This window comes from Anser brachyrhynchus (assembly GCF_964034855.1).
Source record: "Anser brachyrhynchus genome assembly, chromosome: 6".
Taxonomy (NCBI): Eukaryota; Metazoa; Chordata; class Aves; order Anseriformes; family Anatidae; genus Anser; species Anser brachyrhynchus.
The window spans coordinates 12,464,770-12,490,170 of NC_137700.1; the positions used below are offsets into that span (position 1 = coordinate 12,464,770).

The 25,401-nt window shown below is 41.0% G+C and overlaps 1 protein-coding gene across 5 annotated transcripts in view; it reads left to right on the forward strand.

Moving 5' to 3' along the window:
• TSPAN14 (tetraspanin 14) overlaps positions 1–25,401 on the forward strand; it is a 40,254-nt gene that overhangs the window by 1,711 nt on the left and 13,142 nt on the right. For 3 of the 5 annotated variants that reach the window (XM_080596419.1, XM_080596420.1, XM_080596416.1), the window contains exons 2-3: positions 13,442–13,539; positions 21,189–21,239. In XM_080596419.1, the coding sequence (XP_080452545.1) occupies positions 13,459–13,539; positions 21,189–21,239 (132 nt within the window). In that variant the 5' untranslated portion in view covers positions 13,442–13,458. Of the gene's footprint in view, positions 1–2,352; positions 2,430–13,441; positions 13,540–21,188; positions 21,240–25,401 lie in introns of all 5 variants that reach the window. The other 2 variants (XM_080596417.1, XM_080596418.1) reach the window with 2 other exon arrangements.

The window sequence follows — 25,401 nt, forward strand, 5'->3', positions numbered from 1 at the left end:
AATAAATTAAAAGTAAGATAAGTTACTTGTGTTGGTATTTCTCTTTCCTTGGTAGGCCTTCAAAAGTGGTGGTGGGGAGGCTATTTTAAGATATCTGGCAGGATCAGATTTTTCCAGTACCACTTTTTTTCCTCCTTCTGCAAGGGGGCATGAAACTTGTGACCTAGAGCTTTGGATAAAATGCAAGGAAACCAGCTCTTTGAGGATGGAAACACAGGGTATATATTTTTTATAAATGCTCAGTGGGATGCTGATTTCCTTTCCAGCTATCTCCATCAGTGAGCTAGGCATGTGACTTCCTGAGCAACTTTATACTAACAATAAATGTGTGAGACTTTAAATACTGAGGTGTGGATGGTGTTTGAGATAGTACTGCCATCTGCTTGACAGGGGGGTTGTGTGGGAGAGGAGAGGTCAGGTGGGAGTTTGGGTCTATTCCCTGGTGTGAAGTAGGAGTGAGCTGGGTGGGAAGGAACTATTTAGCAGGTATTGTGTATTTTTTTAAAACAAATCCAGGACGTGTGTTCTTGGAACGGTGTTCTGTATCCTCTGGCTAATGATGCTGCAAGAAAATACTTTTAAGGGTGCCATGTTCTTCTAGCTCTGTCCTTGGGGGAGCAAAGAACATGATGATGTTCTCTATCCTTAAAAGACTTTCATGTTCAAAATCATAGTGCCACTGAAACAGCAATTTTTAGAAATAGCTTCCCAAAAGATTGTAAATGCATCTGTTGAAAAATAAGTTGCATGCTAGTTATTTTTGTTGTTGTTTATGGTCTCACTCATGGGTTGGCAAGGCCTTGCTAAAGGGTAAGGTCTAGGACTAAACCCAAGTCACTGAAATCTGGTGTTCTTTGTCTGATCTGTGCTCTATGCGATTTAAAAAAAAAAAAATCCACTTGGGTGGGGTATGGTGAAATATGTGAGCTTCAGACATGAGACAAAGGAGACTCTTATGCCTAGCTCACATGTGATTCAAGAATGTTTTTACTTGTGGGCTTTTTGTGCCATGCTGCTTTGCACTGTGGCTTCCTGGGTCAAAACGTCCCATTCCTGGTAGAAGAGGCCTCTGTACTTTTTGTATTTTGGCATCTGTGGTATATTTTCAAGGCTACTAACAGTCCAATTCACAAAATCTATGAATGTACTATGGTTGTTGTGTGCCTTTGTTAAGCTTTTCCACTGTACCAACAATAAATCAAATGCACAAATGAGTTTTCTTTAGTTTGGCATAAATATTGCGGAATGCTGCTGTGGGAAGAGCAGGTGAAGGAACTGAGGAACAGTTCTCTTCCAGGTGGCTCCTGATGATACCTCCAAAAGAGGAGTCTTTCTCCCTGGTATTACGTGACCCCAAAATTTAGGGCTCTTCTGGAGCTGTAGTGGTGTTGTGTTGCTGGAGGGTACTGCTGCAGCCTTCCAGCCCCAGCGCTGCTCGGGCAGGAGCCATGTCCTTGTCCTTTGTCCTTTGGCTCATGCTCAGCCAAAAGCATCCAGTCAAGGAAATGTTAAAAGCAATGTGGGAGATCTTCAGAGTAAAGCAGATTGAGGTTTGTTTTGTGGGGGTTTTAAAGTTTTATAGTGTAGGTCCCCTCAAAATGACTGAAATATGATTTTAGCTTAGCAGATCTTAGCTCAGGAAAAGGAGGGAGGAAAAAACCTTAAGTGTTGTAGGTTCACACAACTTCATTTTGAAACAGCCACTGTGTAATTAAATATAATTGAAGGTCTTGTGTCTTAGTTTTTTGCATTGTAAAACAGCTTCTCTGGATGACTGAACAAAAGCTGTCTTCAGTATGGTCAGTGAGTTGAAAAATTGTTGTTGGGTTAATTCTGCTATTTTAGGCATGTCACAGGTGGGGATTACAGAGAAAGGATTTAACCTGCAGAAAATAGTGATCCTCGATATTGACAGGATAAGGGATTCCATTGTTTGCAGTTGAAACTACTGAATTGAATGACCAGGCTTTTGCTGACCTTGTTTGCGCAAATCTTGGAAATGAAGCCTTCTTTGAAAGAAGATTGTGAAAGACTGGGCAGAACACCGCCTCTCGAGTTCTGTTATCATCTGTTGCAGAAAACTTGGAGTAAAGGAAAATAAAATGTGCTGAATGCAAGAGGAAATGTCCTACGTGGCTCAAATTGTGCCTCAGCCCTTGGTTGGAAGTGAGGACCAGCACTTGTTCTGTTTCAGCGTTTCCTGTCTCTCTTCCTTTTGGGGAGCAAAGAAACAGCAGTTTTTCCTTTTCCTTTTAGTAAACCTCATACATGATATGTGTGGATTTCTGTTCTTATCTGGAATGTCGTCTTATGTATTTTCTTAGAGCTATTTCTGCGTACCTGTCTTTACAGCAGCCTGTGCAAAACCTGAAAGTTCTGGGGCTATCTTCATTGTGAAGCTGAATGTCCAAGGCAAAGGCATAAGAAAGGTAGGGCCTTGCTACCTCTCATTCTGTGGGGTAGGCACGCATTCACCAGATTTCCCTGGTATTGCAAGAAGCTGTGCACTCTCAGTGTTGAGAGCAGGCAGTTCTAACAAATTGAACAAGGAGTCTTCGTTCTGAAAACCTGTGCTGAAGCCCCGGGATGGGGTTGGAGTTCTTCTTTGGTGCTAACGGTGCTTGCTGAGCATTTGTGAATGTGAGCTTTTGGCTTTCATGTGTTTTTAATTTGGCTTGATTGTTTCAGACAAGTTGGTAGTTTACAAAACCAAATTTGTTCCTGTCACCCAAAAGCCCTTTCCAGCAGTCTTCCTGTTCTAAAGGTTTTTGTTTTGTTGCCCAGAGATTAAATATTTGATATTTGTATCTGTCTGGAAAGCATTTTCTAAGTGTGGCAGCAGCTGCAGGAAGCAGAGTGAAGCACAGTGTTTAGAGGCAGCTGAAAATTTTAATATTTCAAAAAGTGTTTTGTTCTGCGTAGCAAGGGTTGGCTGCCCTTGCTTTGGGATATAAAATCCGTGCTGTGACATGTATTCTGGTATCTGGGAACCCCTGAACAGAGAGTAAAGGGAGCAGCCTCAGGTAACTTACATCTGAAGGAAGACATCAGAGTTGTTGGACTTCGGTCACTTTCATGACAGCAGGCATCTGATTGCCAGGATAAGGAGCTCATGGCCTTGATACTCATTTCCTCCCCCTGCCCCCCCCCCCCCCCCAACAATTTGTTATTAAATGGTACTCAGGGAAGTGCTTGGTGTTATGAAAATGAACACAGTGGTAAAGCTATATATAACAAAGGGTACGAAACAGAAAAGCTTTTCACCCTGCCTGTTATTTCAGTATGTCTGCGTGGCCAGCCTGTAGAGGAAGAAGGCTTGCTTAAAAAGTTGTGTGATTTGAAACTAATAGATAGGGAATTAGTGAGACGACCCCCAGAAGAGCATGAGGTGACTTTGCAAGGTGTGAGACTGTGAAGGGTATTTGGACAAAGTGGTCACAGCAGCGATTTGCTTCTGCAGGGCAGGAGGGAGTTCAACTGTAAGATTTGTCCAGCTGGGACAAACGGGAAGGGAAGGTGTCTTTAGTGCTTCTTTTTCCTCTGGGCTGCTTGTGTAAGCAGCAGTGCTGTCAGCATGTTAAGATGGCAGTTTCCTGTGTTCTTACTTTTTTTTTCCCCTAGAGGTATCTGTTTTCTCCTTTGATTAAAGGCCCAGGTGAGGCTGTTGTGTCTCACTTCTGCACCTTCTCACTGTGCTGGTGTCTTTGCCATTTGCTGCTTGCAGAGAACAAAGTCTGTGCGTGACAGAGCGCCGACAGCATGGCTGCGTAGCCTCTGTTGCCGTGATCTCTGCTACACCATGTTGTTCTTGGCGAGCCCCTCACGAGGTGCAGAGCTTGTTTTTCCTCCTTCCCCTGGGGAGGACGCGAGTCTTCCAGCAAACAATTGACGGTTTCTCATGACCCTGTGCGAGCACTGGCTACTGGGGGAAGGGCTGGAGCATTTCAAGCCCTGGCTTAGCAGCCTGGAGCAGCTTTGGTCTTTCTTCTTTCTCCTTGCCTTGTGGTAGCGTGTGCAGGGTGCTATGCAAACCTATCTGCCACATCTCCTGAAGCATTTGCTTCTTTGGGCTGAGCCACGTGGTCTCCTGAAGAGCTGACAGTGGTTAGGCTGACAAGGTGTTTGAATGTTGTTTTGTCACTTCTCTAATATTTTCCTGCGTAGAGGTTCGCATGCTAGTCCTGTTCTGAAAGTCACACAAGTGCCTTTCTTTCCCAGAAAGTCAGTTGGTAGGCAGAACAATTACTGTACCATTGTTGAGCTGTCTGCGTGGCCACAAAGAGCTATTTTTTCCTGTGCTCCCCAAGCCTGCGATCATCCTGGTTGGCACTTAAAAACAAGGTTCTCCGAAGTGTGGGCTGAGCGCAGCTTGTGTGCCATGCGGGGAGGGCAATGACAGTCAGGGAGCTTCGTGTGAATGGGCTGCAGACGCAGGTAGGGTGGATCCCATGGTGCTGGGAGGCTGTGTGTTAGGAGTGCGTGTTCCTCCTGGATTTGAAAGCGGGAGTACTGTTACTTATGGGGGTGGGAAGGGAGAAAAATTGAGTCTTCAGTTGCTTCAGCTCCACATCGTGTCTCTGATGCGGACGCAGCATTGCTTAAGCAGAACAAATGGTGAGTGTAACTAGTATCACACAGATAGGTGTGTTCACTTCTCTGCAAGCTCATTGCTTTTTGAGATCTTGTTTAAATTGTTAAAATATATAGGAACATTCAGTATAAAGGCTAAGAATATGATGCAGACATAAACAGACTGCATGTTATACCCAAAGCAAGGCATACTTTTAGGAATAAAAAAAATTATATGCTAGTCATTCCTTTAGTGTGTATTACTATAATCAGTCTCCTGTTTTTCTCTGTGGGGGAGGAAAAAAAAGGAAAATGAAGGGATATCCTTTTTGGCTGAAATGTAACAGGAGGCTAGAACAAGTGGCATTCCTGAAGTGGAGGAAAGCCACAACATGTCTAAAAGTTTAGGATGTTGTCCTCTGAAGAAAGAGCAGATGTGTCAGCAAAGCAAGTTGGCAGCTTCCTGTCTTTTCCAAGTTGTGACTTATGATATAAAGTGGTACAGCAAGTGGAGGACCCGTTTTGTTCTTGAAGCCTTGTGGTCTGTATGGAGGTATGGGAAGGAGCAGGCGGTGTCTGTGGAATATGTTCTACTGTTGGATAACTAAAGAAAATTATTCCTCATGCTGGCAGTTTTGGCTCCTCAACGAAAATGCTTGCTTTGCAAGACTCCAAAACCTTCTGTTGCAAGGGAAAAAAATCAAATTATATGGTGGTTTTAATTTGAGACTGAGTTTTGCCCCGCTACTGTTAATGTTATAGGGAGTGGATATGTCTGCGCTCAGAAGAGGTGGGAGAAAGCAGCTGAGGGGTTTTGGTCTGCTAAAGTTGTTCTGGCTACTTGTTCTGACAGGCTTTGCTCCCTGAAGTGAATAAACTCCTGGTCAGAATGAGTGACACACTTGTGTGTTTCCCAACATCTGAGCTTTCTGTGAAGTGAAAAAGGCAACCATAGCTTGTGGTTTGTTTCTAAATGCTAAAGTTACAACATGCAGGCAAGCTTCTGTTCTGGTGAAACTGTAATAGTTTTTTTTTTTTCTTGGGAATGAAAGATTATTCCAAACACTTCCAAGGGGTTAATGAGCCATTCATTGAGCTGTGGTAAGTGTCTAGTGTTGATTTAATTTTTCCTAGTAATCACTCTGAGTTTTAACTTATGGGAACATGGATTATTCCATAGTGCTTTAGAAAATAAGGTCAGTGAAGCCTAAATCTTATACTCTTGCTGTTGTTTGCAATTCTCAAATATTAATAGAGGGCCTGACAGCTTATGAAAAGATCCTTCACTTTCTCCTGCCTGTGTTCAGAAAATCACTGACTTTTGGACTCATTTTACTTGTGATGTTTCTTTCTCTTTCTGCTTCCCCTGCTGTCCCTTGCTTTAAGTCAGCATACAGAATACACGCTTTATGTGCAGTCAGCTACTCTGAGCAGATTGCTCCTCAGCAGGGTCAGAGGTGCCACTGTAGTTGGTGTTCCTTGTCAAGGGCTGCTGCACGTTGGAGCAGACAGTTTCTATCTGTTCACTTACTACTGTAGCAAACCTGAAGTCAGCAGAGTAGAAATACCATAAACCTGGTAAAATTCAGTACATGGCAGAGTTGAGTTGTACCTCTGTCTCCTCAGCGTCAGTAGGTGAAAATATTTGCAGATTGAATTTTCATAGTCAATGCTTGTGTTCTGTGGTGGTGTTAGTTCCCATTCTGACTAGGGCTTAGTTTTTGGTAATGAAAAAATGTGAAATTTCTGGAGCTGTTTTTGCATGTGTGTGGCTTGCTTTTTAGAATTACTAGTAGCTTTTGTAGCTAAGTGGGAATAAAGATCTGACTAGTGTGTAAGCAGGACCAGCTGACTGTATCTTTTGGTAGCTTGTGTGAAGAGTTGTGAGAAGTAATTGTTATAAGTGCTCTTGTCCTCTGTTCGTGGTCTTTGATTGCTGCAGGAGTGACTGCTAATTCTGTGTGCCCTCTTCAAGTCTTCCTTTCCTGTATTTTTGTTAGGTTAAGAAAATAAGTAGATCTAATATCCTGTGAGTAATAGCTTGAATGGCTTCTTGAATTGCAGTTGTGCAATGCAGTGCTTTTGTGCTGAAGATTTGGTGGCTTTTTAGTCAAATGGGCAGTTCGGAAGAGGTTATCAGATTATATTCCTTAATGCTCGTGTATATTTTCAGAATTCAAGGTGTCTGTATTCTGAATGTCAGTCTGAGTTCAGAGTACTTTCACATGGTATTTCTGATTCAACTTGTCCACATAAAAGTAGCTGGTTTCGCCGTAAGCAGGTGCATAATGTCAGCGGTCTGTAGAGCTTCTGTGGGGCTCTTCTGAATTGCTGCTGCTTTGTTTTGGGTTTGGGAACACTGATAGCTGTTCCTTACAAGTTTTCCTAAGTTGCAGTTTGTGCTGCAGTGAATAAAGCCTGGTCACTGGAAGCTGAAGCTCTTCCCATCTTAGAGGGGATTGGGTCAGTTCTGAGGATTGTTGTGTAGAGTTTGCGCTGGAACAAGTTGGGCCAGAAATGTTCTTCAAACAGTGTGAGGACTTTGACCCTCCAGCATACTACAGAAGTAAGAGCCCCAGAAGATGATGTTTTGAGAAATCTGTCTGGCTTTGGTCGTATTTTCCATTAACTTCAAAGATTTGTTTCTGGCCATTATTTCTCTAGTAAGAGAGGGATAACCTATTAGCCATGTCTGCCTTGCATAATGAGTCTTTCAGGTTAAAAAAAAATTAAAAAAAAAAAAAACCTTTTTGCTGAATAATCTTCAGGTTTCTTCTAAGAATGAGCAGATGTTTCTCTGCTCTTTTGGATTGCAGTGGAAATAAATATACTATACCCTTATATACCCTTGCTCCTTAAGAGAAGTGTGTATTCCTTTAGAGGCCCTTGTAAGAGTTCCTCGGAAACAAAATTACTAAACGAAGATGACACAGCCTTACAGAGTTCCTGAATCATCAGAAGTGCTGCTATCTCCCATTCCAGAGACAGATTAACATGTGTAAGAGCTGTAAATCCAATCAGGTTTTCTTCTTTTTGTTCCCCAAACTCAGTCCTTACGCGTGAAGATTTGACACCCAGCACCTGATACTGTACTGATCATTATGACTTGCTGTGGTCAGTTTCTCTGAAAAGAGCAGTCTGTAGGTGCTTCCTGGTTGTGCCCTTTTCAGAAAGGCCCAAAGAAAGTCTGAGCTGCTCCTGGTCAGGGACATGTCTGTCTTTCCACTTCACTCACAAGCATGCATGCCAACAAACAAACAACCCAACCACAAAAAACTATTAAGTGAGCACCTCCAAAAGAATGATGCTTATTTGTAATAACAGTGACCAGAATGAATGAAGTAATGTTTTTGTTAGGCAGTTGGTGTTAGGCAGTTGGTGTTGATGGTGTAGTGGAGTTAAGCAGGCACACCTAAAGAAGCAATAGGCCAACGTGCATCTCTTGCTATATTGTAAAAAATTCTTCCCACTCCTCTGTGTGCTGTGCTTGTGGTGGTGTCCGTTTCCTTCACCAGGTTCATGTGGACCCAATACTTTGTATTAGTGGATGATGGGTTGGGGAGGGAACGACCAGCAGCTTACAAAATTTTTTTTCTCCTGCCTCACTTCTGTACGGTGTCCCCCAGCTTCATCCGTTTCCATGTGTTAGCCTTGTGTTGTGTTGTCTGCGACGCTGGCGTAGAAAGCATTTCAGTGGTACTGAATTTCCTTGAGCACACTCGGGAGCTGGCACTGCTTCTGGCCTCCCAGCCTTGTCCTCATGCTGCCACCTGACTGCGTCCACTGCTGGTGTCCGTGTGGCTCTGGCAAGGTGGGTTGGGAGGCTCAACTCTGCTTTCTTATCGTGTTTGACAAAATTGCGGGGTTGACTTGCTGGGCAATTCGCTGTATGACTGTCCCCTTGTGCTGAGTAGGATGACGAATGGCTGTGGATTGTAAGATGGGGCAGGGAAGGAGGAATTGGTGCGGTGGCAGCACTGGCTTTAACTGAAACATGAGCGTGGCTTAGGTCTGCGTGGTAAAGCTATAATGCCTCTTGAGGTTCAAAAGAGTTTGTGGACCTAGACTTAGAGATGCACATTAGTGTTCCAGTTGTTCCTGTTCTAGATTGGTATCTTTGAGGATTTCCTTGCGTATCCACAAGAGATTGTTTAATATATCACAGCTTTGTTTTGTAAGGATTTAAATCTATAGACTGTGAGTGTCACTGCTCTAGCATTTGGAAAGTAAGAGTGGAAGAGTGGGTGTAGAAATGCTTTTGAAATGGCAGCATTCACTTGATGAACAACAACTTCTTTTCCTTGTTAAAGCTGTAAACAAAGTTATAAATTCTACCAAAGCAGCTGTGCTCTATATTTAATTTTTAGAAATTCCTGTTGCCATGAGTGGGTGATAACTGCCAGCTGAGACAAAGTGCCTTGCTTTGTCAGAAATGCAGTAGAGAAAGTGACTAGTAAGTGCTGCCTACAGACTGCCTGAAGCTTCCAAGTTTGTAGTATTGCTAACCATAGTTATGTAGCCTGTGATGCAAAGTACATGAAGTATGGAGGTAGCAGATTTTTATCTGTTAACAGATGCTTCCTACACTAGGAAACACAACCATTTTTAGTATAAACATGGGAAAGGTGGCTGTGTGGCTTTGAGTGGGTTGTTTGGCCTCTTTATTTGTAGGGTTGGGGAAAAAACAGTCAAACATAACTACACTTCAGATGTCGCATGCCAGAATGTCAGTCCCACATCAGTAGTGACCATACTTCTCCATATAGCGTTTGGTGGTCTGTCAAGAAGAACCAAAAGGCTCTGGATGTGGAGAAACAAAAGCAGTAAGTCAAATCTGCTCTCAGTATAGGTATTTCAGGAGGAAACATCTGTCTCTGGAACCACGTGCTGTCCTACAACAGCTTCTTGCAACAAAGAACCCATGCTGGTTGTACAGGACCCCCGCCATTTCAGAGCATTAAGAAAATAAAGAGCAGATAAAAAAAATAACTTTCCTTTTTCATCCTGTGACAGTCCTGTGATGGGTATGGCTGGGGCGCCTCCACAGTTGTATGGGGAAATGCAGAGAGATGTGTTACAAGTTGTTGGTCAGAGTGATGACTTAAGCAGGCAACAGTGCTTATCAGTAAGGACACTTCTGATGCTTCTGGTGCGGAGTTCCTCTGCAGCTGGGACTTGAATAATTGGATGCAAGTTTGTGTCAAAGAGGGCAACCTAACAGAAAGTAAGACTTCAGACTGCGCTTGTATTTTGGTTCCTGAATTGCTGTGCTTGCCTTTCTGCTTCAGGTTGTACTTTCAGGCTCTTAGTTTGTGTAGCTGAACCCCGTTTTTAAGGAATGTAGTGATGTGAGGCACTTTGCTGTGTCCTGTATGCTGTGTGATATGTGCTGGGGCAAACGGAGACTTGAACACGGCTCAGATTAGTGAGGTTCTGCTGCTGTGTCCTAGCATCTTCTCTTCTCCCTCTCTTCCCCAGATCCATCACACTTGCTGACTTGTTCAAGTGTACGAACCTAGATTGTTAAAATATGAGTTGCCATTTAGAGCTAGAGATGTAGCTATGTACTTACTCTAAGGGAATCAAAGCTGGGAAAATCAACTGTTTGGTCCTTCTCTAGTGTTCTCTCAGTAGCACGCTTAGAAAAGCATGTTAAGAAAGTTGTGTCCAAACAAGTTTTCTTTGCAATGTCTTGTAATTGTAAGATGCATAAATACTGTCTGTGAAGCTGGATGGGGTGAAAATGTCAGTAAGTGAAGTTGAAGTAGGGCATGAGGAAATGGAACTGTCTATATCTTGTGTGTTGCAAAACTCAGCTTATGTGTGTGACCGGGTTACATTTAGAGAAGTAATTTCCAGTTACTGCCCATACTGCCATAAAGTAACACTTCCATTATTAAAGTACAAAGGTTGTGTGTGTTAGCTGGTGTCTCTTTGTAGTTGTTGGGTTTTCGTTATAAATAAGCCGTGACCATAAAAACTAGTAATAGGATGAGTTTTTGGACAGCAAAACTTGTTGTCAGTATTTGATTAAAACTGAGTGGGATTCAACTTTTGTAGTATGGAAATAACAAGCTAAGGTTCTAACAGTGAATTTTCATACTCTAGCCTGAGAAATTTTGCAGGTATTGTTTATGTAAGAATGTGCAATATGTCCTTTAATCTTTCTGCTGTTTCTCTGTAACCAGCTTAGTAGTTCATTGTGCACATTCAGTCTCTTTATTAGAGCTGTTCACGGCAAAAAATGTTTTAGATCTTATTTAAACTCAGTTTTATTCCATCTCATATGGAGGTTTCTCAACTTCTTATAGTAGCTTTCAAGCAAGCTTTCTTCACTAGTCCTCCAATTTAAAAGGCTACATCAAGTAGTCTTGTACATGATGATATAAAAACATGGTGATACCAAAATTCTCTTCCTCATCTGTATTTGTGCTTCTTTTTTTAACAGTAACAAATTGATAAGCTTTTGAGGATGTTGCTGTTAATTACCCTGAGAATCCATGGAGGCTCTGAGAGAGTGGATAAAATATTTCACAGCTACTGTGAACCCAGCATTGATTTAGGGAGAGGTAGGAATTGGGATTCAGCAGTACCAGTTTCATCTTAAGGAAAGGTGAAAAAGTACTGATGCAGAACCCGTACAGCTTTCTCAAGACAGCCCTCCTGTCATAACAATAGGATTTTAAGACTGTGAACATTACTTATCTGAGCTGTACCACATGCTGGCTCTTTTGAGCTCTTGCTTCTCTCCGGTGAGGTTGTCAGGCAGTCATCCCGACTGCTGGACAAGGGCTCCTCTGCCCAGTGCAATGCACTTCTGGTAGCGTGCATATTTCTGCATTCATGTGACGTTCGTTTCAACCAAGAGAACTTTTGTGCCTTAACCAAGGTGTTTCAAACTTGGAGTTTTATATGAAAGAGGGAGCAGAGAGTATTTTGTTGCTGAAGGGTCTTTCAAGATGCTGTCTAGAATTGCCTGTGGATAATGTGTCTAAAACAACCTGCATAGGTATCATAATCTTAAAGTTTACTTAGGTGATGTCTGGCTTTATTATATATAAATTAATCAATTTCCAATCAAGTGGATCGGTGTAACTAGTATAACACCTGCCAATTTTCAGTAGGATCTGAAAATTTATGTACATGCAGCTGTCTTGGGTTGGAAAAAGCAGAAATTGTGCACAAATCTTTCAGTCTTACTTGCTGTACCAGGTCACCTGACTTTCCAGTTATTTTTTTTCCCATAACTTTGTAAAAGTATGGAGTGTTTACTGAAATGTTCTCTTTAGATTTTCTGCACTGTTTCTGCATTTCTGATAACTATCTCCTGGTTAGGCCACCAAGAAACTTTCTGGTTGGTGTTAAAAAGGAGGCGAACATGTCTAGACCATGCAAGGACTTGGTCTGATTGCAGGTGGAAGCCAAGCCTGGGACAGGGAGAACTCTGGAAAGAAAATCAAAGTCTACCTGGGATCCCTGTGCATAGTTTCCTGGGCGGAAGATGTCTGTCATGTGTCCTATCTGTGTATGTGTGGCTTTAGCTTCAGGGAAAAGCGTAAAGCAAGATTTGAAATGCCTGTCATGAGATTTCAAAAACAAGTTCTTCCAAGATGATGCTGATTGTAGTAATTCATAGTTGTCCTGGAAAATGATCAGTAGTGTACTTACAATGAAGAACTTACTTTAGCTTCTGTTGAATGGGATTCTCAAAGCTGATGGGTATTTGTTTCTCTCCCTGCTCTTTTGGTGGGATTTTTTTTTTTTACACCCAGTTACAGATTGCTTTCTAAAAGAAATGTATTTGCCTTCCTATAACTGTGGATGCAGTGATGATCTGCAGCTAACCGTTCCATGGCACTTTTTCAGACTTTGCTAGCTAGGCTTAGTTTTTGCATGCTGTCTGTGGATGCCCAGGTCAGCATAGTCCTTGAAGTCTGTTTCTTAGTGATGAGGTGTTTGGAAAATTCTCTCTGCTTGCTTCTGTTGCAGGCATTTCCTAAATGCCTTATGGGAGGAAAACATTTGTCTCAAGTGCACGGAGGGTTGAAATCTGGAGCTGCTGCATGAGGTCTGTTGTAGGCAGTGCTTGTTGTGTGGTCAGTTCTCTGAAACTTGGCTGGGTGGGTGAGTGCTTTGTCTTTCCAAGCTTTCATCTTAAGAGCTTGTCCTCTGTTTTTCTATACATGGCATTTCTGCAGAAGTGGGTTAGCTACAATACAAAAAGCTTTATTTAGTTCTCTGAAATGTTTGAGCAACAATTGCAGTTGAACCTTATCTCTCTCACACATATAACAAAACATGAAAACAGAACTCGGCAGAGCAAATCAGCTGTCTGATGGTGTGGCTTTTGTTCTTAAGAATAAAACCTCTTGTGGTGTACTGTTTTGATAAAGAAACATTAAAATACGAAAAGGAATACAACTCCCTGTTGCATTTAGCAGCATAGACACTGAAGTTTTCCAGGTAACCACTTGTAACAGATTGCTAGCTCTGGGGTGTTGGATGTAAAATCCACAGGGTGTGTTTAGACTTTTTGCAAAAGTCCAGGCAGCTATCTGTGTAGATAAAATGGCTTTGAGGGAGTGAGAAAGCTGATGCAGATCTAAGGGCAGTCATATAGCCAGTTTCCTTTTTGGGTGTCCCTCCCTGTTACCATGTTAGTGCACTTAAAGAAGATAAAGTTATTAAGCAATAAATACTTAAAAGGAGTTTGGGGTAAGCAAAAGTTTGTGAGTTGACTTTGAACATACTTCCGAGTGACATGTGGTATAGGTTACTATAGTCCTTTCTTAACAGAGTGAAAGATCTGGAAAAAATCCTTTGTTCTTAAAATCTTTGACTGATTCTTTTAATTTTTTTCTCTTCTATGCAGGCGCTGTGTTATAGAAGATGCACTATTACCGATATTCTAATGCAGAGGTCAGCTGTTGGTACAAATACCTGCTCTTCAGCTACAACATTGTCTTCTGGGTGAGTACAAAATGTAGAAACTGAAATAGTTTGGGAGTACCTCAATTTCATTAATTTCCTGCACTTCCATTCAAGAACTGTCTAAAATCTTTAACTGAAACCAGGAAGCTGATCTATAGTATATGTCCCTGGTGTTCTGAAGTTGCAGAAGCAACTGTACAAAAGTACCCATGTACAAAAGTCATTATTATTGAAAATGATATGGATACTAATTTCTCAGTCTTCCTTCTCTCCTACTATTGGACTGAAGATAAATGAGTGAAGCAGAGAAAATTGTCTTTTTTATGCAGAAGGGAAAGATCTGCTTTAAGGATTTGTCAAAACAAAGTAGTCTCTGCTGTTGATGACAAGGCCTCTGTCTTTTGGATGATGGAGGCCATTAAATACTGGTTGTGTGTTTGGGCAAAGGTTAAATCTGTCTTTAAGTGCACTTAAGTAGCATGTTAGGTTGCTTCCCTTTTTAAAATAAGTGTCTTCAAATATATCTCTTCAGATCTTCTTTGATCTTTGTGTTGGAGTGGTGCAGATATAAGTACAGTGTGCAGAAGAGAAGGAAGGAGTTGCCGGTTGTTAACACATTTCTGGGGCACTAGAATGTAATCAGGATCTTGAAGGTTATGCTTCCAGGACAACAAAACTGTCTGATGCCATCTTTAAATACTTGATTAGGGACTAGCTTGCCTCTAATGTTTGTTTACTGTTAATTCAAAGAATGCAAAATCAGGTGTGTGGATTTAGATGAGTATGATGGTCAAGATGACCAAAACACCTACCTTAGGAAAGGCAGCTGTTCAAAGATCAGTATATAGCCTTGCATTAGAAATAGTATTCTCTGAGGGGTGGTGAAGGCAAAGGTACTGATCAGTTAAACCTTTAAATTCTTTTCAGAATGCGTAGGTCAGGTATTAGGAGATCACACCTGAAGTAATGGAAGCTGAAGTCATGGTAAGGCATAGGTAGTCACGATGAAGTGCAGATACAAGGACTTTGCCCAATGCTAGCAGCTTGGGTTAAATGTTTTCATTCAGAGCTGAAATGCTTGTATAGTCTGGATAGTCTCCTCTAAATATGTCTATTTTTGTCAAAGCCAGAAGGGTCAGATAGTAAGAATCAAATAATGGTATGTGGTTGAAACATCTTGTTTAAGTTGAGTAAAAATTGATTCTTTTCATCCTGACTTGTCTGAGATCAGTACTTGTGCTAGAGCAGACTATATAAATTCTGATTTTTTTGACACTGTTCATCAAACCACCCCATCTTCCTAGACCCTAAAATTAAAGATCTAGATAGTTACGACTAAATCTGTCTGTATTAACTTCAGAGGAAAAAGTCTGAATGTAAGCTACAGACAACAGAATCTTGTTCATACTTGTCAATAATGACTCGGTGGTTTGCTTGATTAACCCACAAAGTTCTGGTAAACTGGATTAGCATTTTTGTGCATTTTGGCTGCTTTGGTAGTATAAAAAGAATGAGCCTTTTTGAAAGACGCATATGTGATGGGCAAAACTCTGAATTAATTTAGAATCGTAGAAAAGTCTAGTTTGAATGGATCTTCTGGAGATCATCTGACTTAGTCTTCTGTTCAAAGCAAGATCCTTAGCATAGGGGATCACTGCTCAAAGAAGAAAGCCAGGAATCTCGTGAGCTTCTTACTCATGAATTTTCTGCTGTCTTTAGTCAGCCTAATAAAAATATTAGAGGGCTAGGTTAATTCTGAGACTGAAACGTCTGGATGCTGTTGGAAACCACAGAACTCTGCTACTGTCACAACTTGCTTACTAGTGCACTGTTTTAATGTGATACTGGAGCATTAAGCCCTTAGGGGCTTGTGTGGCTAACAGGGCAGAAAAGAGGTGTGTGGTGTTACTTGTCCACAGTATTGCCATAGAGCAAATGTTTGAACATAAGCAATATTTTTTCCCATATCATTTGAGTATTTTTATCATAGCTTCAGGTGTCATAACTTAAGTCCTCATGCCACCAGCTCTGTCCTTATTTTACCTTTTTTATATAGCACAACTCCCATGTATCTGTAGCAGAACGCTGTATGAGAAATAGTATTTGGCTGTGTTCTTTGAAGTTCTGGTTTTCAGAGAAACCACTTTGTAGAAGAGCATCCATTCAGTAACAGATAGTGTGAGAGATGTGAGAAATGGACAGATTATTTTTTTGTTGTCCCTGAATGTATTAAGTTTGTGCTAGACCTCTTCCTTTCTGGCAAATAAATAATGAAGTAATGTTTGGGTAAACAGTCTTTGAAGAGCTAAAATTATTTTGTCTTTATTGGGAATGCTATCAGTCATTTGTCTCTGCTTTTTTGCAGGAGTTCATTTTTTTATTTCCTAAGAAATTTTCAAGTTTTCGAATATTGATTGTATTCTCTTAAAATTAATGATGAAATTCCAAAGATTTTTCTTTTCCATAGAGAATCTTTTTGAGAGATGCAAAAAAAGTTGAGAACTTGAAATACAGTTTGTGGGTTTCCATTGATTTTTTTTTTTTTTCTGGAAGAATTGTTCTTCTGCAGGTATTAGTAGTCTTGGTAGCTTGCTCAGTGAATGGTCTAAAGCTTCTGCTGAGAAGTTATCATCAGGCTGACCTGGTAAATTATGTGTAACTACAACTCTTTTGGTAAGTGCAGCAAGTGCGGCAGCTGTAGTTGTAGAACAGGCTATGTAAAAACATTGAGTGGGAGGGTAGACACTCTTATAAGCAAGTGCATGAATCTTAGCTGATGCAGTAGTTCAAGAGTCTATGACATCAAGCTGGTTGAGATGACTAGTCTAACAATGCATTTAATCGGACAAATCAGTGCTGTGTAGAACAAAGTAAATAAGCTTCTATGTGCCTTAAAAGAACTGAGTGGGCTAAAGAAAAAAATCAGAAGGGAAATGTAACTGTACATTAAAACCAGCATTTAAGGAGGCAGTGCTATTCTTGATCAAGATTTTTTGATTTGCAGGACAGGTGCATGGGCACTCATGGGTAAACTGCTCAAATCTGCTTGCTGGAATGAAAGATGTGAATGCTCCATCAGGTGGGCTGTTAAAGTTGCATGCTGTGGTTGCAGCACAGCTGCACTGGATCAGGTGCACAGCTGGGCCCAGGAGCCCTGCTGAATCTAGTGCCTCAGGCTGGGGCTGAAAGAGGTGGTCCAGCTTTTCTGCTGGCAGATGGTTTGTTACTACAAGCTGGAGCTGGATTTTGAAATTGATCCCAAATTCAGCTTTTTGGCCACAATATTTTTAAATCCTGTCAGTTCCATGTGAGTTTTTTTTTTTCCCCAGAATGAGAGTGGCCACTCTAATGGGCATGAGAGATGACACCTCGGCCACGTGGACAGCCTTTTTGTCCATTTAAGTTGTTATCGGAGGTATGATGCTAGCTCACCAGTGTCTCAACTCGTGACAGTTTATTCATGAACCAGATAATCTGCATGTAAATATAGATAAATTGCATTTGTTTTTCTGTTGTGCTTGCTAAAGATGCAGTACCTCTGCCTTCCCTGTTGTAGCTCAAAATAAAAGTGAACTTGGTGAACTTTAAAGTATATGGTGTCTTAGTTTACAGAATATGTAGGCTTTTCAGTGGGTGATTGTTTTTCTTCAGTTTGTCATGTTTCAAATTCATTTCATGTAGATGAGAGTAGAAAAATACCGAACTTAAAGGGGGCAAATATGATTCTGTTACAGTATTGTAATAATGGCAAGGTCACAGCTTTGTCATCCTTTAGAAATCTGTATTTGAAAGTGTGTGTTTTTTTCCACACGGACAACTTGAGAGTAGAGCCTTAGTTCTGCTGGTCTGGAGTTGTGTCTGACTGGCTTCCAGAATCATTTCTCTATGCTTTGTGCTTTGGTTTCCCTTCTAAGAAAGGGAGTGGAGGTCACAAGGAGGCTTGGTCTTGGACATGAGTTTAATGTGCAGTTCCTTTGTTTTCTTGTCTTTTAAGCATGCTAATAAGATCCAACTTCTCCAAATACACTCCTTTGAGTAGTGTTGAGGCAGGATTGCAACCATTAGGATAGCCCTGCAGTGGATGCTCAGAAGATTTGGTCAAACCACCCTACTGCATGCAGCAAGGCCAGACCTCCTGCTGAGCTTCAAAGCTGCTTTTGGCGCCCCCCTTCTTCCCCCCCACGTAGCTTCATTTGGGGTAATGAAATTAAAAGATTGAAGGCTGTAAGAGAGGAAGGGCCTGGTTCTGGCACCTTGCTGTGCTTAGTCATTCTGCAAGGCGAGCCTGAGTGGTGCTGTGGGAGCCGGAGGAGTCAGCGGGGCGGGTGGGGCCCTGCCTTGTGCGGTGCTGCTCTGAGCCTTTGGCTTTTGCTTTAGAAGGCCTCTGGAGTAAAAGGAAGTGCCTTAGTTGCTTTTCTGTCTGCAGCTGAAGTCTCTTTGGGGCAGCCCAAGGATTATACGTTGGCCAGGATGTGGCTATTTGAGTGAAGGATTATGTGGTTTTGTCTTCTGAAGCCATTTAGGCTGTGTGTAAACTCATTGCCCCTCTAATGAATTGAAGGGAGAGAGTGAAATAGGTTTCAGTTGCTGTCATCTTGATTTTATCTTCTAATTCTCTGTAGCTTTGTTTGTTTCTGGTTCTTAAGGGTTTTGGGTGGGGGGAAAAAGTTTTCACTCGTACTATAGGAGACTTGTAGTGGCCTTGTGCTGAACGTGAAGATGATGGGCAAAAAAAATCTCTTATGCTTGAAATTATTTTCCAGAGTTTATTTTTGAAAAGTAAGAGAACAACTAAGCTATATCAGGCTTTCTTGGCTTTTGCAGCTTATGCTGTATTTCAGGAACACCTAAAACAGCAGGGTTGTGCCAGGAAGAGGAAAGAATCCACCATCAGGTTGTTTCTTGACCCCAAGAGGAAAAGTCTGGAAAGAGACAAGGATAGGAAGGAAGGAAGGGCTGTAGGCTGCAGATTAGTCCGATGTGGGTGGAGCTATGATGTCAAATACTATTTGCCAGGGGCTGGAGAAAGTGTTTTTCTTAAGAGTAACATTTTGTGTGTGCTGAAACTGAATTCAATGGGAATACATTCCCATAACTTCTAATTGGACCTTGAAACAGGCTGACGCAGTTTGTGTGCAAGGGTCCTACTGCTGGAGCTGTGTTCAGCTACAACCTCGATAGGAGAAACAAACCAGATGCTAAGTTCTCTGTTTGTAGGTGATCCTCATAGCATAGTTAAAGGAATTCAAAGGGTGCTTGGGAGCAGGTAGTGTTTAAGGTAAGTGGTTGTCTGTCTGGTGTCTGGGACCTGGCGTCAGTATTCTACCTGTTGTGAGCAGAGCTTAAAGCTCAATGCGGTGTGTTCATGCTGTGGAGTTTTCAGTTCTAAAGCAGGAAATGATCAAACGCTGGTTGTTAATTTAGTTTCCTGTTCAAAGGGGTACAGTCGAGTTGCTTTGTGTATGTTTCCATCCAACCTTTTATGCATCATATCTCATAAGTGACTCAACGACACAAGTGAGTTGGGTAGTCTAGTCATTTTTCTTGCTTAAAAGTTATTCAGATACTAGTGAAAGGCAAACTTCTACATGCTTCTCTTTTGAACTAGCTGGCTTGCTCACTCTCCCCCGGGAACACTTTAAGTTAGCATTGCTACTTCTCAGCTGCCTGATCTCCCATTCATGTGGCCTGCTCAGTGAGCTGATGAAGGTTAAAACTCTTTTCAGCTCAAGCTGGATCCATTCCCTGGTCTGCCCCACAGCAGTCACTTGAATGCCTCCTTGTGCAAGAGTAGCAGAGAGGATATCTTCCTCGGGCTAATTCTCTGTAGAGTTCCGTATTGAGTATACTTGATTGTGCTAACTTTTTTGTTGCCATGATCTCTTACAACAGTTTTCAGTGGGATACTTTAAGTACCTTGCACATGGTACTTAAATCAAAGAAATCTCACTTGGGTAAGTAACCACTGTTTTACAAAGACAACCTATTTGCAAGTAAGTAATCTCACCTATAAATATGGAAGCCGGTGTCTTTGTTCCTTCAGCAAAAATGTCATACTTGACTGTTTTTTGCTAAAGGAACTTTTTGTACTTTGGCTGCTTCCGGTGAGAATTCTGAATCACTTATATCTTAGTTGGATTGAGTTTTAGATTTACCCGTGTTAATTCTGTGAGACCAAGCTTATATTTCTGCTGATAAACTCAGTTTCACTTGCAGTTTGCATGGGTGCTCACGGAAATAATTCTGCAAAAATAGTGTTTTGTGAAACTGAACACTCTGTAAAAAGAGAGCAATGTTTGTGTTGAAATGAGAATGAAGCATGCTAGTGAAAATGTACTTGATAAGAATCCATTCCAGGTTATTTAGGAGGGTAATTATTATGAAAGAGAGCCAGTCTGAAGAGGACATTTATTAAGCAACATCTGGAAATTTAACTTACTTAGCACTGCTTTGCCTAGTTGTAACTCTTCCTGCGTATTAGTTGTGGGTTTGGTTTGTTCATCTGTGTGCTTAAGCGCCACCATATGGCTTACTGCATGCACAGACAGAGTTGTTTCATTTCTGTAATCTTTACAGAATGGCATGGATGATGACACGTGTAGCCCTCCTGGCTTTCTTTTCCCCCACCTCCTGATGGAGCACTCAGAGAAGCTTTATTTACCCCGAATGCAGTTTAGAGGCAGCAGACAGTGAACCCAGCAGCACTTCAAACCTAGACATACTTTGTTGTGTGAGGGGAGGAGGGTCCCATTTTTTTGCTTCTTGCTTGTGCTAGAGGAAATTGTTTATAATGCACATTCAGTTCATGGGAGGCACTGCCTTTCCTAGCAGAAAGGATCCCCTTTTCAGGGTGTTTTAAAGGGATTTACTTGTCATGCTCACGTAGGCTTGGTTGGTGTGTGTGTGTGTGTGGGGGGAGTAACCTCGGTTGTTCATATGGTTACAGTGGACTCGATACATGGGTGTTTCGAGCCAGAATGCCATTTTAAGTAATTGATTGGGTGGAGGGTGATGATGGCCCTCAGTGTGTAGAGGTCATTTTAGCTTGATTGCTGAAATTGGATATTAAAAACAAACTGCCTGAGAATGGAGAAATGGAATACAAGATTAGGACAAGGATCTCATTTAATTTGGATGAATATAATTCAGAAGTATTTATTATGCAAGCATGTGAATTGGTGTGGAGTTTGTGTATTATGCATTAGATTTGTTGCTTATTGAAAGTAAGTGAATTGACCATTGCTTCAACTTAATTCAAAAGGGCTCAAACAAGGCAAAAAGATGAGAAATTGTATGTAATTAGGGAAGAGTCTAATCTGAGTCTTGACACCAAAGTTATGGAAAGTTAAGCATGCCTGCTGTCTGGGAGTGGTACTATAACATGACTAAATACAGAATGACCTCAAAGTGCATTAAATATTTCGGAATCTAATGTATCCCTCTCAAATAATCATGAATAATCAAATTAAAATACTGTCAAAAAGTAGTTCGTACAATGCAGGAATTTTATAGAAGAAAAGTATTCTAGGTTTTCTTTCTAAGAGCGACTCATGTGGAAGAACGCCCCATTACTATTATCTGGGATTGCAGACAATATTTATTCTACTTGAGCAACAGTGCTACTGGCTAAGTGTTTGAGAATGTGTTTTCTCGCTGATTAGATCTAATGTTCTTTTTTTTTTCTTTAGCTAGCTGGTGTGGCGTTCCTCGCAGCTGGACTTTGGGCATGGAGTGAAAAGGTAAGGGTAGATACGAAGCACCAAGAACTAAATGTAGCATCAGAGCTCAGGACCATGTTCAGATGATCTAAACTGAAGTTAGTTGGAGTTTCATTTTTGCCCACGATTGGGTATTAAGCTGTGTCCTGAATGTTTAGACCTCTTTGTAGACTTGTAAGAGTAGGGTTGAAGAGAACTAAAGATTTTAATCTTTATGAATAATCTTTATGAATAGTCTTTATGGAATGGTTCTCTCTTGAAAACATGTTTTCTAAAATACACTTCTCTCCCCACCTCCTTTTATTTGAAATGAATAGTGTTGAAAGGAATGTAAAAGTTTTATATATATAAAAAATTAGAATGCATCTCTGGGATCATATTTCTGAAGTATTTCCATCTGAAGTCCGTCTGTTATCTTTTACTTTACTCCCTGTGGAGTTGCAGAAGTGATTGTATGACCATGTAGAGGAACAAAATTGGGGAACACGATCCAGCCAAGTAACGCTTATTTTGGTAAGGTTTCTTTCAGCTGAAGAACTTCCTCAGTCAGAGGAAGCCTGCAGGCATGTACCTACTGAACTCTCATCTCACAAGAGAAGAGGCAGTGTAGGCATGGAAGTGAATGGATCACTCCATTGTTACAAATGTAAAAGCATGGCTTTGTAACTGCATGCAGTACGGAAAAAGTGACAATGGCTGGAAGACTTAATCTGCATTTTAATTAACAGAAGAGGGCAGATGCCCTCACTGAGTTGTGCTGCTGAGGAGGTACACTTCCATTACCTATGTAGTGTAACATTGCCTTAGAGCACTTGTATAGAGAAACTGTCCACATATAGTGAGGTTCTGGGATTTCCCCACTTCTTGGAAGTTCAAGTTTTATGATGATTTTAATGCCGATGCATTTATTCTCCTCCTCTCTCCCAGTGTGTATGCACACATCCTCACAGCTATATCACTGATACATAATAAGCAGACTGACTCCATGCACAAATGCGTTTACCTCCTATTCTGTTATAAAGGGATTTTGTTTCCAATCCTTTATGGAAGGCGTTTTACGGAAGGTGTCAAACTTGTCTTCAGTTTGTATTCTCATGTTCCTACAATCTCCTCTGTACAAACTCTTCTGTGGAGAAGTGCATATGATATCTGGGATTGGAAGCGACTAGCTCCATTTGCCAAATGTCCTTTATGGTATGCTAACATTAGTAATGCTTTTACTTTCAGTAAAATTGTTGACTTTTCCTGTTTTTTCTTAAATTTTGCCTGAACTGTTTTTGTTGTCTGTTCTGTTTTGTAAATAAGTGCTTGAAAGCTTTTCCTGTGGTTTTAGACTTCTGAATGGCTCATGAAATCAGTATGTTATTTTTCATGCCAGTTTTCTATGTGGACACTTTCATATTAGTGCCACAAAGTCATAGTCTTTGTATGTGCCTGTGTGGATCTGTGTGTTTGCAGATAAGTCTCAGTGAACAATAGATGGGAAGTAAAAGAAAAACATTCCAGAAGCTGTGCTGCAGTGGTAAACCCAAAGATAAACTAAAGGTGGTGGGAGAACTTTAAACATCCTGTCTCTTAGTGCAGCATGAAGTACATTGGGTCCCTTTAACTGCTTTGTTCATTCTTTTGTCATCTTTTCCAGTATGACTACAATTCAGATTAATTTGTGTTCTTTTTTTCTGGATTTAAGTCCTGTGTATGTCTCTGAGCTGATAATATATCAAAAGAAGAATGGTGTTTTGTGTCAAGTGTTGAAAGTAACTTAAGAAAAATAAGTTACCACCCTGATTTGCATTATCTGTTTGCTGATGAGTCTAATACAGTCTCAAGTTTTTTGATCTAATTGGCCTATTCTTATCATCTTTACATGTGCTTTGCTATTCCAAACAGTCATGTAAAAGTTTCTGCACAAAATTAAGTCTACACAATAAAAACTGGATCAATGTTCGTACCGTGTCCAAGAAGCATTGCAAAAATCATTAAGAGGAAATGAGTGTCACTGCAATAAACTGCTAATAAAATCAAAATAACACAGTCATCATGTCTGAATTTTTTTCAATAAAACCATTTCAAGAAGGACACAAAGGAATATCTGGGGAATTGGAGACAAGTCAGCCTGACTTCATTCCAGCAAATTCATGACTGATAAAGGGAAAGGGAGCAGTCTGCTGGAAAGCAGGGCTGTTGCTTAGAGGGACTTTGAGAGCCTGGAAAAATGAGTTGATGGGAACTTTGTGAAAGTTTATTTTTGCACTTTCATTTTTTTTAAAATCCCATGCCGAGGGTGGAGTAATCTCATGCATTAGTAGAGGCTGGGTGGGGGCTCACTGCCTGGAAGGCAGTTCTGTGTGGAAGAAACCTTGGGCTGCTCATTAAGTTGAGTATCAGTCAGCAGCCTGCCTGCATATCAAAGGAGGCCATCTGAGTGCTGGGCTGTATTAGCACTGATGTGGCTAGTGGCCGGGGGAGGAGACTTCCAACAGCGCTTGTTACTCTGGGGACTGCAACTGAAATACCATGTCCACTTTTGGAAAAGACCCGCCTGCTACAGTGGAGCCTAATGCAACTTATTCTATGATTATAGGTTACTTATTCTTTCGTCTGCTGATCTCTGTGCATCTGTACGCATGTAAACTGTTTAAAGGTATGCTCATAGCTTGTGTTGTAAGTCAGTGACAGTGTTACGGTGACAATCAATGCCCAACTAATGTAAGTGTAAGAAAATCAGCTGTCCTTGTCGGATGTTTCGTAACTTCTGTACTAATGTACCTCAAGACTGTAACTGTTTTGGCATCTTTTAGTGGGCTGTATTAAAGTTTTTTCAAGGCAATCAATATTTGCCCTCTGTTGCTGATGTATTTCAATTGAGATGGAGGTATAGCACTTACAAATGTGAAAAGAAATGGAAAACAAAGCATGTACAATTGAACTCCTAATTCACTGTTAAAAATGACTGAGAAGACTTAAAGACTGTTTTATTTTTCAATTTTCTTGACACTGACCTCAGCAAGTGGTCAGTGGTCATATTTCTGTATGCCTCAGTTTCCTGTCTCTGTTGATGTGCACACATTTAGAATGAGCACTGCATGAGAAAAGAACCTGTAAGAAATCTAGATGTTATTGGGAAGGGTGGCCTGTTCTGCAAAGGGCTTTATAAGTACCAATTTTTGCAACCGCTTGCTTGTTGCACTAGTACCAGATGTCACTTCTAATGAAACTTGATGTGTCATTGTTTAATATACAAAATTCAGCCCTGGAATTTCTTTGGAAAAAAGGCAATTCAGCTCTACTTCTGATGTCTTATTTCAAGTAAATCAAGGTAGGAATAACAGCCTTGTGGTCAGGGAAGAAGGGGAGGCTGAACTACCTGCTTATTGAAAGAATTTACTTTTTCCTTGAAAATAAATAATTCCACAAGTTCAGTTCTTTGGCCTGTCTTAATATCGGTGATATCTTGGAATCCTGATTGTTGGTGGGGAGAGAGGGGAAAGTCAGATGATACAGGCAGAACCATCCTTAGAGACATGAGTGAGGTAAGATAGTGTCTTTGAACTTTTGAAAAATTTTGTCTTTGGAAAATCCTTGAATTAAATCCTTGAATTACTTTTCTTGTTGACTTCCTTTCTTCCTTCAGGATTTTTTACTTAACATCTTTTGTTAGCACCCCCCCGCTCTTTTGAAAAGAGAACGTTGTAAACATCAAATGTGAATATGAGGACTTGTGAACCAACATCTGAGGGTGAATAATAGAGCCCAGTTCCTGCCTACTTTTCTTCATAACATCCTTTGATCAGAGGAAGTTTTCCTACAAAAGATGTTGCTTGGACAAGTGAGATTGTCTGAGAAAAGCTTGAGTTTGGGTGTGGGAAGGAGATAGCTGGAAACAGCTGTGAAATTTTGAGCATCCTATTCATGTTCGTGTGACTAGTTTCATAGCTTACTGCTTGTACAAAGATACTGAATTCGTCTTGGCATCTTCCCTGTTTGCAGTGTCTGAGACAAGGGTTTTTGAGGCCAGAGTTTGATTAGGTGGCACTCCGGTTTACCCACTAGACCAAGCGTGGTAGCTAGCTTTGAGGTCTCAGTTTGTAAGGATGACAATGCCACTGATGACGCTGACTAGAAATGCCTTTGCTTCCCAGGACTTTTTGAATACTGGGAAATCTATAAACCATGACCAATT